Source organism: Hemitrygon akajei, chromosome 11 (genome assembly GCF_048418815.1).
Source record: "Hemitrygon akajei chromosome 11, sHemAka1.3, whole genome shotgun sequence".
NCBI classification, from domain to species: Eukaryota; Metazoa; Chordata; class Chondrichthyes; order Myliobatiformes; family Dasyatidae; genus Hemitrygon; species Hemitrygon akajei.
In genome coordinates this window covers 12,388,565-12,406,963 of record NC_133134.1, presented here as the reverse complement: position 1 = coordinate 12,406,963, position 18,399 = coordinate 12,388,565, and the positions used below count along the sequence as shown (strand labels likewise).

Sequence of the window (18,399 nt, the reverse complement as noted above, 5' to 3'; positions counted from 1 at the left end):
GCCCCAAGTTTGAATCCGGCTGGCTCCCTTGCACACTTTCCATTCGTGCCTGGGTTGAGTGTTGAGCTAGCAACTCAACCTCCTAAAAAAAAACCTGGAGAGGGATGGGGGTTTCAGATGCCCAAGACAAGCAATCACCAAAAAGACTGGTGCAAAAAGTTTGTCATGACGGCACCCCGACAACTCCACCAGGAGTTAAGGACACGCGCGCGCACACACCCACACACTGTAACTTATATGATTTTTTTTTTAACATATTGTACTGTATTGCTGCTGCAAAAACATCAAATTTCGCAACATTTGTCAGTGATAATAAACCAGATTCTGATTCTATGGTCACAGGGAATCCCCAGTGAAGTGATTCTTGTCAGACAGAAAAGTGATTTCTTTCAATCTGATTTATTTGAACTCTCTATTCCTGCTGGAATTCAGTGTAAAGCTCCATGTTTAAGACTACTGGCTTCTGCTGTGATGCTTTCCACAATGAGTGAGCCAAATGTGGAAAGTCTAATTGGGAAACCTATCATCATGAGACACCCTCAGGTTTTGTATCGCACTCCAACCACATTTCCCTTAATCCATTCTTGTGTCCAGCTGTGCCAAATTGCTAGTGCTGAGTGCTAAAAGTAGTTCAGTTGTTTTTCCAAGCGGTTGAACAGGAGGTGCCGGTGGTGATAATGATATCGGTGGTTATGTCTGTTGTTCTCTATTGTGGGCTCCCAATGAATACTGTATCTAGTGTATGACGCTGTTTGGAATGTCTATCAAAGGACAATGCCTAAAGCTTCTCAAGCAAAAGCCTGAAAAAGTTGTTGATTATTTGGGGGAGGGGGCAGGTTGGTGCAGTAGTTAGGGCTGCTGTTTTACAGCTCCAGAGATCTGGGTACATACCAAACCTCCAGTACTGTATCTATGGAAATTAAGTGCAAACATAGAATCTAGAAAGTAGAACAGTACAATGAAGAAAAGACCTTGAAAAATAAGTCCTCTAAACCTTAGCAGTGCAGATCATTTGATGGATTACTCCTTTTCTGGGGTAAAGTCCACGGGTAACAGTCACCCTTTATCTCCGACCTAAGACTTAACCTTCAGACCTTTGGCAAGCATAACATTGTAGTTGAGAACTTGCCTGCATCCAAACAGGAACATTCTAATCCTAGCTGACTTTTAGATTTGAAGTTCAAAGTACGTTTATTATCAAAGTATGTACACTATGGACAACCTTGAAATTCATCTTTTTACAGGCCAGCCACAAAAACAAAGGAACAAACAGAATCCATTATAAAAGACCGTCATACGCACAATGTGCGAAAAAAAGCAACAGTTGTGCAAACAATAAAACGTAAAAAAATAACTCATATAATAACATCATATAATAACTCTCAGAACCAAAGTTCACAAAAGTGAGTCCAAGGCCACGAAGCCAGTTCATCAATGAAGCTGGTCCGAGGGCCTGGTAGTTGCAGGCCACGGCATCAGTTCAACGTAGAGACGAGATTCAGATTCAGATTTATTTATCACCAATGTTCCCTCTAATTTTTAGTCATCAGTGTGCGCAAAAATCTTATGTTGTGCAAATTGTTTTCCTGTGACAAAAGTATGTGCGCACTGAATGCACACATGGCATAGTTTATGTAGGTTTAGAAAATATTTGACATAAAACTACACAGAATAACAACAAAATAACACACATATTTAAGTCACACAGTTATTTTTTCTCCCTCCTGTCTTTGGCATTTACCCATTCTTTGTAAACTCTACCTAGACTAATACAACTTCCAGCCAATTGATTGCTTTTGATTCTCATTAACGTATCCAAATGACATTCACCTAAATGGATTCTCAGCTTGTTTGTGAGTTGATTCATTAGGCTAAAACCTCGCTCACAGTCCGCACTAGATACAAGAAAGGTTCCCCCAATGTCCATCAACTGTGCAAGGTTGCAGAACTGTTTATTTTGAAGTACAAATGCCACCATTTGAGCAAAGTTTGAAATCAGTTTGGATTTAATTTTTTCTTGCACGTAAAATTTGAAATCATTAAACTGTCTAACTATTACAGTATTTTCAGCTAGGAAATTATGATATTTTAGACATTTTAGACTTTGATCTCCCCTGGTCTTGATCGTTTTCTCTCTTGCTCATCTGCACTCAACCGTAACATACACAGCACTCCTGTAACGGGTAATGATGGGTTCTGTTGCCTGAGCTTTTGTACACCATCCAAATGCAATTTACTTGCCAAAGGGTGCTTCAAAAAGTCAAGTTTCCAAATATCATCCCACTTCTTTCCACTAGCAAATTCTCCAGCAACTTTTGCATCACAACAATACAAACGGATAACTCCAGTTTCTGAATCATACATAATTATTTCTTGCAGCTGAACGCTCATGACCTTATGAGCTTTTGGTGTAGCAGTTTCTACTATTTTGTTAAGCCATTCAACTCTAAACAAATTTGCAGTTCTTTTGCGCTTCACACCCTTCACTTCTTTCGAATTCGACATAGTGAATCAATAATTTTTTCAATAAAAACTTAGTAAGCTATCAACAAGATTTGAAACAGATCTTTGTAAACTTTACGATATGAACACTGTCCGCCAAAGATGGCTGCCGCCGTGATGTAGCTGTACAAACCAGAACAGGAAAGGTGAGGTGACGTAAATTAGTGACGTGCATTGTGGTATTTGAAAAACCGACTAACTAGCTAACAGAAACATTTAGCTAAAAGATTGTTTTCAATAAGTATAATTATTAATTACTACATTACTTTAGGTAACTAACCTTTTGTGCGCACATTAATTTCCTCTGTGCGCTGGTTGAAAAACTTGTGTGTGCGTGCACACACGCACAGCTTAGAGGAAGCATAGCTTATCACATGTACATCGAAGCGTACAGTGAAATGCATTCTGTGCATTAACAACCGGCACACCCAAGGAGGTGCTGAGGGAAGCCCGTAGGTGTCGCTCACACTTCGGCACCAACATAGCAGGCCCACCATGTTTGGCAGAACAGCACAAGCAGCAACATCAAAACAAAACAAGAAAACAACTCGGAACAAGCCCCTTTCCCATCACTGGCTCACACACACACACAGACAGTCCTCTAACCCCAGGGCAGGCCATCTCTGCACCTCCAGTCCTTGTCCCCAAGATCTCAAGTCTCACAGACTTCAGGCCTCCAACTTCAGGCTTCACCCCAAGACTCACCAATCATGGGTTTGGCCATCAGCCGTAGTCAAATGTTCCAAATTAGATTCTCCAAGTCAAGTCAAGTTAGATTTATTGTCATGTGCAGAAGTACAGTAGGGTACAGGTACAATGAAAAACTTGCAGTGGCAGTATCACAGGCGCATGGGTACAGACAGCAAACAGAATATAAGTTATACAACAGTGAAGAAAAATAAAGACTATCCATTATAAGACTTCAATGCAGAGACAAGTCCATGGTAGTGCAAGAGGAGGTTTGTAGTGTTCCATTGCTGAGGTAGGGTCAGAGTTCTGCAAGTTGGTTCAAGAACCCAGTAGTTGGAACCGTCTTTTCATTACAACCCTTTTCTCCAGTGAAGAGGTACAGAAGCCTGAAGATACACAATCAAAGTTTTAGGAACAATTTCTTCCCCTCTGCCGTCAGATTACTGAACGGCCAATGAACCCATGAACAATACCTCATTGTTTGTGCTCACTTTTTGTACTACTTATTTATCTTTTTAATATACATTTCTTACTGTAATATACAGTATATTTTATATATTGCACTGTACTTCTCGCCAGCTGGTGGCGTAGTGGCATCAGCGCCGGACTTCGGAGCGAAGGCTCCCGAGTTCGAATCCAGCCGGCTCCCTGGCACGCTTTCCATCCGTGCTGGGTTGAGCGTTGAGCTGGCAACTTGACCTCGTAAAAACAAGAAAGCCTGCTAAAAAAAAATGTCGTCACAACGGCATCCCGATGACTCCACTCGGAGTTAAGGGCTTTCTTCTTCTTTTGTACTTGTGCCACAAAACAACTAATTTCCCAACATACAATCATACAAGCCACTTTATTAGGTACACCTGTTCATTTATGCGACTATCCAATCAACCAATCATGTTCAAAAACTCAATACATAAAAGCATGTAGACATAATAGATAGGAGCTAGATAGGTATCTTATGGATTAGAGGAATCAAGGGATACGGGGACAAGGCAGGAACCGGGTATTGATAGTAGATGATCAGCCATGATCTCAGAATGGCGGTGCAGACTCGAAGGGCCGAATGGTCTACTTCTGCACCTATTGTCTATTGTCTATAATCAAGAGGTTTTGTTGTTGTTCGGACAAAATATCAGAATGGGGAAGAAATCTGATCTATGAGACTTATCATGAAAAGATTGTTGGTGCCAGATAGGGTTGTATGAGTATCTTAGAAACTGCTGATCTCCCAGGACTTACAAGCACCACAATCTCTAGAGTTTACAGAGAATGATGTGAAAAACACCTAGTGAGTGACAGTTCTGTGGTCAAAAATGCCTTGTTAATGAGGAGAATGGCCAGACTGGTTCAAGGTGACAGGAAGGTAATAATAGTTCAAATACCCACACACAGTGGTGTGCAGGAGAGTATCTCGAAAACCACAACACATCAAACCAAAGTGGATGGGTTACAGCAGCAGAAGACCATGGACATAACAACGTTGATAAATGCAAGATCATCCACTTTGGAGGGAATAATAGAAGAGCAGATTATTATTTAAATGGTGAAAGATTGCAGCATGCTGTTGTGCAGGAGGGACTTGGGAGTGCTTGTTCATGAATCGTAAAAAGTTGGCTTGCAGGTACAACAAGTTATTAAGAATGTTGGCCAAATGGAATGTTGGCCTTCATTGCTAGAGGGATGAATTCAAGAGCAGGGAGGTCATGCTGCAACTATACAGGATACTGGTGAGGCCACACCTGGAGCACTGTGTGCAGTTCTGGTCTCCATACTTGAGGAAAGATATACTGGCTTTGGAGGCAGTGCAGAGGAGGTTCACCAGGTTGATTCCAGGGATGAAGGGGTTAACCTATGAGAGATTGAGTTGCATGGGGCTATACTCTCTGGAATTCAGAAGAATCAGTGGGGATCTTATAGAAACATACAAAGTCTTGAAAGGGATAGATAAGATAGAAGTAGGAAAGTTGTTTCTATTGATAGGTGAGACTAGAACTAGGGGACATTGCCTCAAGATTCAGGGGAGAAGATTTAGGACGGAGATGAGGAGAAACTGTTTTTCCCAGAGAGTGGTGAACCTGTGGAATTCTCTGCCCAGGGAAACAGTTGAGGCTTCTTCAATACTTTAATACTTTATTGTCACCAAACAATTGATACTAGAGCGTACAATCATCACAGTGATATTTGATTCTGCGCTTCACGCTCTCTGAAGTACAAATCAAAGTAAATATAATAAAAATTTAAGTTATAAATCATAATTAGAAAATGGTGGGGCAGGCTCGATGGGCCGGATGACCTACTCCTGCTCCTATTTTTCATGTTCTTATGTTCTTATACATTCAGCAGCCACTTTATTAGGTACAGGAGTTATTGAATAAAGTGGCCACTGAGTTTATGTTAATGCTAATAAACCTAGTTCAGATTCTGATTACTGAAGCTGCTGGTCTGTACAGTAGGGTTCCATTTCTGTCCTGTGATTCTCAGCCCAGCCAAGAGAGAGCTAAGCCAGAAAAGACCTGGCAATCCGGGAATAGATCAAGACCTGAGAATTACGGTCAGTGTGGCCGAGTCTTCTTTAAAACAAACCAGACTCCCTAGACAGGCAGCAAAAGTTGTCGCTGGCCTACTGATCTCTTTCTTGCTCTTTGTTCCCGCAGGTTTTCTGCTCTGCACCATGCTGCCCTCAATGGGAACACCGAGCTCATCTCTCTGTTGATCGAATCCCAGGCCATGGTCGACATCAAGGATAACAAAGGTAATTTATTAACCAGCAGGTTCTGCAAGTTTGACCTTCGCCCTGGGTAGACCCCAGTACAGTCACTCAAATCCTGGGTCAGATAAACACTGCACTGTGCAAGCACTTGGGCATTCTTGTGGAATTAAGAAATATTGATCAGGTAAAGAATAAAGAGAGAGATTAACTTGTGTCACATGCACATCAAAATGTGTAATTAAAGCGTTGTTTATGTCAATGACCAACACGGACTGAAGATTGTATTGGGGGCAGCCCACACGTGTTGCCACACTTCCAGCACCAACATACAGTGGTGAATCTGTGGAATTCATCACCACAGCCAGCTGTGGAGGCCCAGTCACTGGGTACATTTACGGCAGAGGTTGATAGATTCGAGATTAGTCAGGGCATGAAAGATACGGAGAGAAGGCTGGAGACTGGGGATGAGAAGGAAAATGAATCAAGCATGATGAAATATTGGAGCAGACTCAATGGGCCAAATGGCCTAATTCTTTTTCCTATATCTTATGGTCTTATAACATGCCTACAATTTACTAACCCTAATCAAGTTAGTGACAGGAGCAAGATATGCATCTAGAGTCCAAGTTGGAGCTTGCAGGAAAATTATGAACTGTATGCCTTTATTCAGGAAAGATATTGGGGCTGCACCATTCAAATCCAGTCTCAGGAGACTAATGCCAGTGTAAGAAAGTTACTGGAAGAAATTTCTACATGACATGATTAATCTGCACTTGGAAAGGTTGGGATTAATGAAAAACAGTAAACATGGTGTGCTGGAAGGGAATCCTGCCTGGGACAGAACTTGATCTGACTGAATTTTTCAGAGATAATAGGATAGTGCAGTTGATGTGACCTACATGAGAACATATAACATTCCGTTTGGGACTTTGCTTAGAGCTTAAGGGATCCAAGTTGAGGTGCTAAATTGGATCCAAAATTGGCTCAGTAGTTAGAGGCAGAAGGTAAAAGTAGAGGGATAAACACAAAGTGCACTGCAGATGCTGTGGTCAAACAACACGCACAAACAAGCTGGATGAACTCAGCAGGTCGGGCAGCATCCATTGAAACGAGCTGTCAACGTTTCGGGCCGAGACCCTTGAGTCCTGATGAAGGGTCTCGGCCCGAAACGTTGACTGCTCGTTTCAATGGATGCTGCCCGACCTGCTGAGTTCCTCCAGCGTGTTTGTACATGTTGAAAAGTAGAGGGGTGCTTGGTGATTGGAAGCCTATGACCATTGTGTCATTGCTCAGATCCTTACTGCTTCCTATTTACTGTACGTTAACAATTGGGATATGGATGAAGAGGTATGAGTGGTAAATGCACAAATACAATAAAGTGATGATGCTCATGATTGCGAAGAGGGTCTCATTCTAAAGGAAGCAGGTGATTTCCACTGAGGTTGGGTGAGACTAGAACTAGAGGTCATGAGTTAAGGGTGAAAGGTGAAACGTTTAAAGGGGACATGAGGATAAAATTCATTCAGAGAGTGATGGCAGTGTGTCAGAGGAAGTGATGGTTCAATGTCAACATTTAAGAGAAGTTTAGATAAGTACATGGATGGGAGGGGCATGGAGGGCTATGGTTTCAGATGCATGCCGATGGGAGCAGACAGCATCAAAGCCTTCGGAATGAACTAGATGGGCCAAAGGGCCTGCTTGTACACTGTAGTTCTATGATGATATGGGGCAATCAGTAAGGTGGGCAAGGCAATAGCAGATGAAAGGTAATCCTGATAAGTGTGATGTGATGCATTTCAAAAGAACTACTAAGGCTATGGCAAGCATTGTAGAAAGGACTGAAGAAGAGAAAGGCACGACAAAGTGAGCAAAGTGGTCACAATGTTGTTCCCTGAGGTAACGATTAAGGTTGTGCTGGTTGCTTCAAGAACTGAATGACTGCAGGGAAGCAGCAGACCTTGAACCAGCTTGTGTGGGACTTCAGGTTTCTGTACCTCCTGCCTGAAGGTAGCTGTGAGAAGATGGCATGGGCTGGACAGTGGGCATCTTGGATGATGGATGTTCCCTTCTTGAGCAGTGTCTCTTGGAGGTCCTACCGATTGGAGGGAGGGATGTGCCCACGGCCTGTTGGGCTGAGTCCACAGCTTCTCTCACGCCTGGGCGTTCCAATTGCCATATCAGACCATGAGGCAAACAGTCAGGATACCTTAAAAAGTACGTTTGTAGAGGAGTGTTGGAGTGTTCAGTGACAAGCCAAACCTCCTTACCTTCATGAACTGGATGCACTTCTCCAGTGCAGGTGTATAATCCTACACATAACCTCCTGTTAGCTTGACATCAGCAATGCCAAATCTTCATATTTCATGTTACAAAAGAGCAGTAATTTGAAAATCATTGAATATTCAGAGGGGAAAAGTAATTTCTTGCTAGAAATGACTTCATTATTTTTCTATTTCACAGCATTGAAATGCTGAGATGTGAAGCACTTCATAAAATCTCTCTGAAGTTAGGATTGATTAGTTACAATCCAGGATTTCACCTTTGTCTCTTTCCAGAATTTTATCCTAATTTCACATCTCCCATCCCTAGAAGCAAAAAAGTTCTGCAATAATTTAAGTATGAGAAAGAGCCCAATTTTCTTTTCATGTAACTTTCCATGCTGGGGAAAGGAGATACTTGTACATCATTTAGACAGCAGCTAAATCAGCAAATGTCTGTCAGGGAAGGAAAGGTGCCATTCTTAACCAATCTGGCCCATCCATCACTCCAGACTCACCAATATGGATCAGTATTCCTTCAGTTTATGGATTCCTAATTTGGGGCCCACAGACAACTCAGTTAATGGCAGTGAATGGGAAACCCTACTTGAGTTGATCCAGCAAGCCAGTCAGTTCAGGGTGGCCACTTTATGTAGGCCTGACCACAATGTCCATATTCTGTGTATGAATAATAAAATCATGGAGCCCGTTATTAAAGATAAGGTTTTGTGGTACTTGGAGGCGCATGACAAAATTTGCCAAAGTCAGAATGGTTTCCTTAAGGGGAAATCTTGCCTGACAAATCTGTTGTGATTCTTTGAGGATATAACAGGCAGAATAGACAAAGGAGAGGCAGTGGATATCATTTACTTGGATTTTCAGAAGGCCTTTGACAAGGTGCCTCACATGAGGCTGCTTAACAAGATAAGAGCCCATGGTATTACAGGAAAGATACTAGCATGGAGAGGTGATTCTGGGAATGCCGGGGTTAACATACGAGGAGCATTTGGCAGCTTGGGGCCTGTACTTACTGGAATTCAGAAGAATGTGGGGGAATCTCATTGAAACTTACCAAATTTTGAAAGGACTATATAAGATAGATGTGGAGAAGATGTTTCCTCTGGTGGGGGTATCCAGAACTAGAGGCCACAGCCTCAAAATTGAGGGGTGACCCTTTAGAACAGAGGTAAGGAGGAGCTTTTTTTTGAGCCAGAGAGTAGTGAATCTTTGGAGTGCTCTGCCACAGATGGCTGTGTGTATACTTAAAGTGAAAATTGATTATTTTCTGATTGGTCAAGGCATCAAAGGTTATGGCAAGCAGGCAAGTGAATGGGGCTGAGAGGGATCCAGGATCAGACATGATGGAATGGCGGAGCAGACTTGATGGGCTGAATGGCCTAATTCTGCTCATAGGCCTTATGGTATTATGGTCTAAGATTGGATGATTGGTAGGAGACAAAGATTCTGAATAAATGGGGCCTATTCTGATTGGCTGCTGGTGACTATTGGGTTTGTGCAGGAGTCAGTATTGGGACCACTTCTTTTCACGAAATGTGCCAATGATTTGGATGATAGAATTGATGGCTTTGTGGTGAAGTTTGCAGATGATACAAAGGTGGGTGGATGGGAAGGTGAGGATGAAGAAACAGGGAGTCTGCGGAAGGGTGCAGATTGGAAGAATGGGCAAATAGGAGCAGATGGAATATTGTGCAGGGAAGTGCATGGTCATGCACCCTGGTAGAAATAGAGATATGGACTATTTTCTAAACATGGAGAAAATTCAAAAATCAGAGGTTCAAAGGGTCTTGGGAGTCCTTGTGTAGGATTCCCCAAAGGTTATCTTGCAGATTGAGTCTGTGGTGAGGAAGGCAAATGCAATGTTAACATCTATTTTGAGAGAACTAGAATACAAAAGCAAGGATGTTATGCTGAAACTTTATAAGGCAGTAGTTGGATGGTACTTAGATTATTCTGAGCCATTTTGGGACACTTATCCAAGAAAAGATAACCTGGTATTGGAGAGGATCCAGACGAAGTTCACAAGAATGATACTGGGAATGAAAGGGTTAACATATGAGGAGCATTTGAAGCCTCTGGGCCTGAACTCGCTGGAGTTTAGAAGAATGTGGGGGATCTCCTTGAAACCTATTGAATAGTGTAAGTCCTAGATAGACTGTGGAGAGGATGTTTCCTACAGTAGGGAACAGAGATGAGGAGGAATTCCTTTTGCCAGAGGATAGTGAATCTGTGAAATTCATAAACAAAGACAGCTAACTCATTGATTATATTTGATAGGTTCTCAGTTAATCAGGATGTCAAAGGTTACAGGGAGAAGAGAGGAGAATGGATTGAGAGGAATAATAAGTCAGCCATGATAAAATGGCAGAGCAGATTTGATGAGCCAAGTGGCCTATGTCTGCTCCTGTATCTCATGGTCTTGTAGATTTTTAGCATTTAATTAGTATTTAATACTTGATTTAGATTAGACAAGGGAAGTTATCTACAGTTTGTGGAATAATATCTTTAAAACATTTTGTCCACAGTGTTTTATGACAAATTATTAGATTGCCTAGTGCTGAAAAAGTTGACTCTTGAGGTGAGCTGTTGGTATAGTCTTCCACCACCTTCCCTAAACAGGCTGCAGCTGATTAGGAGAGCAGGGTCTTGGTGAGAGCAAATTTGGAGTGTGGTTTTGTCAGCATTGTATAAAGAAGCATGTCTTTGTAAAGGCGGCAGTTCAGAGAGAGTTCACTCTGAGAAGGAGTCATCTGGAGAGGCATGCTTGAGCGAGTTTGACCTATCCCCAATGGATTTAGAAGTACGTTAGCTGACATTTAACATGTAAGATTCTGAGATGCCTAGCAAATGATTCTTCTGGGTTAGGGAACTCAAAACTTAATATAGTTTTATTTAAGGGTTGTTTATTTAAGATGGAGATGAGGAATTTCTTCACCAGGATAAATCTTTAGCATTCTCTTTTACATAGAGCTATGGAGTCAGGGTTGTTGAATATATAGACTATTTTTTTATTTTATTTACTTATTGAGATACAGTACAGAGTAGGCCCTTTTGGCCCTTGGAGCCTCGTTGCCCACAATCCCCCAGTTTAATCCAATTTACAATGACAGATTAACCTACCACCTGGTAAGTTTTTAGACTGTGGGAGGAAACCAGAGTACCTAGAGGAAGCCCACGTGGTCAAGGGGAGAGCATGCAAACTCCTTACAGGCAGCAGTGGGAATTGAACCTGGGTCGCCTGTACTGTAAAGTGTTGTGCTAACCACTATGTTACCGTGCCACCTCAGATTTTCAGATTTGAACTGCAGGGGAGTCAACGATTACGAAGAATGGGCGAGAAGTTGGAATTGAAGTCATGTTTCGATCACGCCTGATTATATTGACTGGCAGAATGGCCTTAAGGGAGCACATAACCGATTCTGAGTCCAATTCAAAATGAGTTGAATTGGTTCATTATTGTCACATGTACTGAGGTACAGTGAAAATCTGATTTTTATGCTGTCATTCACATCAACCTATCAATGTAGTTCAAGAGGAAACAGTAACAGAGTGCAGAATAAAATGTCACAGTTACAGAGAAAATGAAATAGGGTGTAAGGCCACAACAAGTTAGTCTGTGAGGTGAACTTACTTACATACTGTCCATTACGCTGTTGTTGTTTAGGGCAGCAATGAAGGCTTCTTTCATTGCTCTTCCTGTAACAATTTTTTTTTTGGCCAGTCAGGGTTGTAGCCATAAGCTGAACCCCTGAACCTAGAGGACCGATGGACCACTCTTAGTCTGACCTCTACCCTTTGACCTGTTTGGCATGGGTGACCCTACCTGGAGTCAAAGCACAAGACCCTGACGCCAGCTAACATAGCTTTCAGGGTCATTGAGGCACACAAGCCTCCAAACCCTATGACAAAGTTGTGGTCTTTTTGGTCGAGTGGGGTGAAGAGTCCATCTTATCATACGAGGAGACCGTTCGATAGTCCTATAGCGGCTGGGTAGAAGCTGTCCTTGAGCCTGGTTCTGTTGACGTGCTTCTGGTCCTATGTTACAGCAATGAGACCGTTACACTACGCCGCGTGGCAGGGGAAGGCGGAGCCGATGAAAATGCTTCTGAAGGCAGCGTCGAGCGTGAACTCACAATCGGAGGAAGGGCAGATCCCGCTGCATCTGGCTGCCCAGCATGGACACTATGAAGTGGTGAGGAGAGAATTTCCAAGTTAAAGATTATTGTTTTTTTATTTTGTGTCCTTCCCTAGACTGAGATGGAAAGATGATTAAATTATACTTGCAACCTGACTGATTTATTGGGCTAACTATATTTCATTGGGGAAAGGACAATCCATTGGCACAACCATAACCTGTGAGTGTGTGTGTGCATAACCCTGTAAACAATCCAATAAATAATATAAAGTGATGAATTATTTCCACTTTACCTGGTAGTTGAACCTAATGGGTAAATGAACCAGAGGGCAGAGGAGGCAAGTTTTCTTTTGCAATGGTGACACGTGTTCAGGACACACTGTATAAACAGTTTCAACAGTAACTTTATAAAGAGAAATACTGTACAATTTTACATGGAAAAAAATCTCATTTATTGGGATCTCAAACTAATTGGGACATTCTTCCTGAAACAGACATAAAGGACTGTCAAACATTGAAGGGTCTAAATCAAGGGTTCCCAGCGTTTTTTATGCCATGGACTCCTATGATTAACTGAGGGGTCCATGGACCCCAGCTTGGGAACCATTGGTCTAGATAGAATAGATGAGGAGAGGATGCTTCTGATAGTAGCATCAGAAGACCAGAGGGCATAGCCTCAGAATAGAGGGGCGTCCATTTGAAGAGATGAAGAGGGATTTCTTTAGCCAGAGGGTGGTGAATCTGTGGAATTTATTGCCATAGATGGCTGTGGAGGCCAAGTCATTGGGTACATTTAAAGTGGAGCTTAATACATTCTTGACTGGTAAAGGTGTCGAAGGATACAGGGAGAAGGCAGAAGAATGGGGTTGAGAGGGATAATAAATCAACCATGATGCAATGGCAGAGCAGACTTGATGGGCTGAATGGCCTAATTCTGCTCCAATGTCTTACAATCTTATGGAATGAATGGTCCTTTCCTTTCTTTGATGATCAGATTCTATAAAGTGTGTTGCAATGCTGCAAAAGGGAGTCTGTTGCTTTAGAGTTGCTCCCTGTTTAAGGACTGCATCAGATGGTTAACTGCTCTCTAGGTTCTAAAATTGATCGTAGAAGCTCCCAGAGATTTGGAAGGTAACAGAATAGCATACTGGTTAGATTAATGGACAAAGAACAGAATACTTAACCATTGACCAGAGAAATTAGTTCAATTCTCTTTTTTTAATTTCTATTTTTATTTATTTATTGTTTATTTATTGGGATACAAAGTAGAGTAGGCTCTTGCAGCCCGTCGAGCTGCATTGCTCAGCAACCCTCACCTAATCACGGGACAGTTTACAATGACCAATTAACCTACCAACCAGTACATCTGTGGACTGTGGGAGGAAACCAGAGCACCCAGAGGAAACCCACACAGTGACAGAGAGAATGTACAAATGCCTTACAGGCAGCAGCAGGAATTGATCCTGGGTTACTGGTACTGTAAACCGATGTGCTAACCACTACACTACCATGCCACTCTACTGCTTGTTCAATTTATCTATTTTGTGTGTAAGTATATACATTATATATATATATATATACACACAGAATGTATACTGTACTTCACAGAGTTTTCTATCATTATAACCATATAGCAATTACAGCATGGAAACAGACCATCCTGGCCCTTCTAGTCCGTGCCGAACGCTTACTCTCACCTAGTCCCACCTACCTGCACTCAGCCAATAACCCTCCATTCCTTTCCTGTCCATATACCTATCCAATTTTTTTTAAAATAACAAAATCGAACCTGCCTCTACCACTTCTACTGGAAGCTCACTCCACATAGCTACCACTCTCTGAGTAAAGAAGTTTCCCCTCATGTTACCCCTAAACTTTTGCCCCTTAACTCTCAACTCATGTCCTCTTGTTCAAATCTCCCCTACTCTCAATGGAAAAAGCCTATCCACGTCAACTCTATCTATCCCCCTCATAATTTTAAGTCCCCCTTCAACCTTTTACACTCCAAAGAAAAAAGACCTAACTTGTTCAACCTTTCTCTGTAACTTAGGTGCTGAAACCCAGGTAACATTCTAGTAAATCTCCTCTGTACTCTATTTTGTTGACATCTTTCCTATAATTATGTATCGCATTGTACTGTTGCTGTGAAGACAGCAAATTTCATGACATATTCCAGTGATATTAAACCAGATTCTGATTCCGATTCCCATCACTGTATCTGTAAAATCTAAGCTCAGGAATTTAAATGGATATGAATGGAAGAGGTATGACCAATAAATGCACAGATGACACAACAATGGTGGTAGTTGGCTATTGAAATGGCCTGCTGAGTCAGAAGCACTGTGTAATAGTCATTAAACACTAGCCCAACCAAAGGTGTCTGCTTCCTGAAATGTAGTCAGATTTTAAAAATGTAGAAGAATAGAGAGCATTTGATACCAATTGGGAATGTCCATTCATTTGGAATCTCCTGTCCAGACTGGTCTCCTTTGCTGGGAGTTTTTGCTTTTCAAAGAACAACGTAAACATTCTTCTGAACAGGATCAAAGCAGCAGGCAAACTAAATCAAGAGCTATTGCCTCCAGTGCACAGTGCCATTTTTGAAAACTCGGGAAATGTCAGTGTTTTAGTTTGTGAAGTGGTGCCTGGACCCTGAGGTGGTTCACCCAAGGTTAGCTTACTCGCCCCCTAACAAAGCCCAGAGTCTCACCTTCCATTCCTTACCCCAGCATGGCTTCTGGTTCCTTGTAATGTGCAAAGGTCATTCAGCTGAGCAAACTCTAAAATAAATAAGAAGCTGTTTGAAGTAATGCATAGGCACGCAGTACCCTCACAGATGGCCGTGCTCACGTTATTGGAACAGTTATCACATCTCACTACTGATCTCTAGGTTGTATATTGATGCACCATCAATAACTCTCGGAGACGGGAGGCAAAAGATAGGCTTTTATTAGCTGCAAACGTGACCACGACATCTTGGAGACTGAGGGAGGAGCAGTGCCTCCAATTCCCTTTATACAGGGGTCTGTGGGAGGAGCCACAGGAGCAGTCAGCAGGGGGGCGTGTCCAGACAGGTATACACATAGTTTACCACATATATGGTGACCATAGAACCATAGAACACTACAGCACAGTACAGGCCCTTCAGCCCTCCATGTTGTGCCAACCCATATAATCCTTAAAAAAAAGTACTAAACCCACACTACCCCATAACCCTCTATTTTTCTTTCCTCCATGTGCCTGTCCAAGAGGCTCTTAAATGTTTTAGCCTCCACCACCATCCCTAGCAAGTCATTCCAGGCACTCACAACCCTCTGTGTAAAAAACTTACCCCTGATGTCTCCCCTAAACTTCCCTCCCTTAATTTTGTATATATACCCTCTGGTGCTTGCTATTGGTGCCCTGGGAAACAGGTACTGACTATCCACCCTATCTATGCCTCTCATAATCTTGTAGACCTCTATCAAGTCCCCTCTCATTCTTCTACGCTCCAAAGAGAAAAGTCCCAGCTCTGCTAACCTTGCTTCATATGACTTGTTCTCCAAGCCAGGCAACATCCTGGTGGTAAATCTTCTCTGAACACTCTGACATATATATTTTAAGGTTCATTTAATATCAAAGTATGTATGCAGTATACAACTCTGAGATTCGCCTTCAACAGATAGTCACGAAACAAAGAAAACCATGGAAGTCCACAAAAGAAAGACATCAACCCCCCCCCCCCCAAACTCCTAATCCCTCTCTTGCACACAAAAATCTAACAGGTGACTCCACACGGAAAAACAGCATCTGAAACATCAAACTCCAAATCCCCAGCCCCCCTCCCTCGCCCAGAAAAGCTAACATCTCACCTATATGGAAAAACAGCAACAAGAACATCAAAGCCCAAACCCCCAAACCCCTCCTTCACACACAAAAAAAACCAATAGGTCTCTCCACTCGGAAAATGATAATATAGATATTAAACACGCCAATCAGCAACAAGAGAGAATGGGCATAATCTCAGAAAACTGAAGGAGGCCAATATGAGCTACATTTGTTTTGAACTACAGTCAACAGCCCGATCGATAATTCTCCGAGGGGAGCATATGTACTTTGATAATTAAATTTACTTTGAACTTGGTGCTAAAAGGAGAGGTTGGACAAACGTGGGTTGTTTTCTCTGGAGTGGTGGAGACTGCAGGGTGATCTGACAGAGGTTTGTAAGATTTTGAAAGGCATAGATAGACAGCTGGTTCATTTTCTCCAGGGATGAAATGCCTAATACCAGAGGGCATGCATTTAAAGTGAGCGGGAGGGAAAGTTCAAAGAAGATGGTATGGAGCAAGATGTTTTGTACAGAGCATGGTGGCTGCTTGGAATGTTCTGCCAGGGGTGACAGTGGCGACAAACGTTAGAGGAGTTCATCATGCACAAAATTCCGGAGGAGCTGGAGGCTACGTCCACACTAGACCGGATAATTTTGAAAACGCCGGTTTCGAGTAAAAACGATAGGCATCCACACTATGCGTTTTTAAAAATATCTCTGTCCACATTGAAACGGAGATTTCATCGAATCTCCTCCTACTGCGTATGCGCAGGACACATCTACCAAAAACAAGCGACATGTTTGGTGTCTCGCCGTGAAAGACGGTACGTGTTTGTTCAGTTACAGACTAGAAAAAGTTAAACGACGGGCAGCTGTTGGCTCTCGCGCAGGAAGATTTTAAAGTAAAAAAAACAAATACTGAAGTGTATGGAGGCAACCGACAGGGAGTTCACGGACCCGGCTGACGACGAACATTGAAAAACTGACTAACTCTGTTGCTTTAATAAAGCACCTTGTTAAATTTATAAAACATGTGTGCATCAGTGTTATCTTGTATTTCCATACAATGTTACACTAGGCTGTTACACATCATCTGTATTGTCAGAGAAGTACTTGAATAAATAGGTAAACCACCTTCATACAAGCAAGGACAGAAAACAGGGCAAAGTGAGTACAGTATACTTATTTCAAAGTATTTGCTGAGTACATTTCTAACTCTTCTGGCTTCAGTCTCGTTGCCGTCTATTCTGAAATTGTTAGGTTGCTTTCAAGAAAACAATGAAATGGCACGCTGCCGTCTGACAGTGTTTTCAGATTTCTCCAGTTACCCCGTCCACACTGATCTGCCCGAGCAGCATTTTCAAAAATACCCACCCTGGAAAGCGTTCCTGAAAAGCTCCGGTTTTGGGGGACGAAAACGCCGTTTTAGTGTGGACAAAGGGTAAAAACGAAGAGAAAAAGCTTCGGTTACGGTTTATCCAGTGTAGTGTGGATGTAGCCTAAGATAGCCAGCATCTGCACAATCTCTGGTGTTTAAGAGGTGGTCAAGAGGCTCTTAGAGAGGTGCATGAATATTCAATGAATGGAACAATATGGACATTAGGTAGGCAGAAGGGATTCATTTAGTTAGGCATTTAACCATAGAACATAGAACAGTACAGGCCCTTTGGCCCACTATGCTATGCTGACCTTTCAGCATACTCAAAGATCAATACAACCCTTCCCTCCTACATAGCCCCCACTTTCTTTCATCCATGAATCTAAGAGTCTCTTAAATGTCCCTAATGTATCTGCCTCGACCGTTACCCCTGACAGGTGTTCCATGCACTCGCCACTCTGTGTAAAATACTTACCTCTGACATTCCCCCCCTATAGTTTCCTCCAAATACCTTAAAGTTATTTAATTACTAGTTTAAATAGTTTGGCTCAACATCATGGGTTGAAGGGCGTGTTCCTGTGTTGTATTTTCTATGTTCTATGTCCTAGATCACTGTGTAGATATAGGCACATCTGCAGTTGGTCTTACAATTCACTTCTAAGTCAAGTTACGCAGCTGTATTCTTGGAACCTATTGGTTAAGTAGAAGAACTTTGAAATCAAGGTTTTTGGATATGTCGCCATAGAAAAATGTAAAGGTCAACTTTCTGGGTAGTTTGTAAAGGTTTGAATAGGTGTTGTTCACACTTGTACATTGGTCCAGTGATCAAATTAAATTAAACTTGGTATGATGTATCTTTTTTTCTTGCAAAAGCCTTTTGAATTTTCATTGTGATTTCATCGT

At 42.2% G+C, this 18,399-nt stretch overlaps 1 protein-coding gene across 4 annotated transcripts in view; it reads left to right on the top strand.

Moving 5' to 3' along the window:
• The window catches only part of caskin1 (CASK interacting protein 1), a 696,764-nt gene that overhangs the window by 512,906 nt on the left and 165,459 nt on the right, over positions 1-18,399 (top strand). For all 4 annotated transcript variants that reach the window (XM_073060226.1, XM_073060225.1, XM_073060224.1 and 1 more), the window contains exons 3-4: positions 5,844-5,941; positions 12,222-12,367. In XM_073060226.1, coding sequence (XP_072916327.1) covers positions 5,844-5,941; positions 12,222-12,367 — 244 coding nt within the window. The remainder of the gene's footprint in view (positions 1-5,843; positions 5,942-12,221; positions 12,368-18,399) is intronic.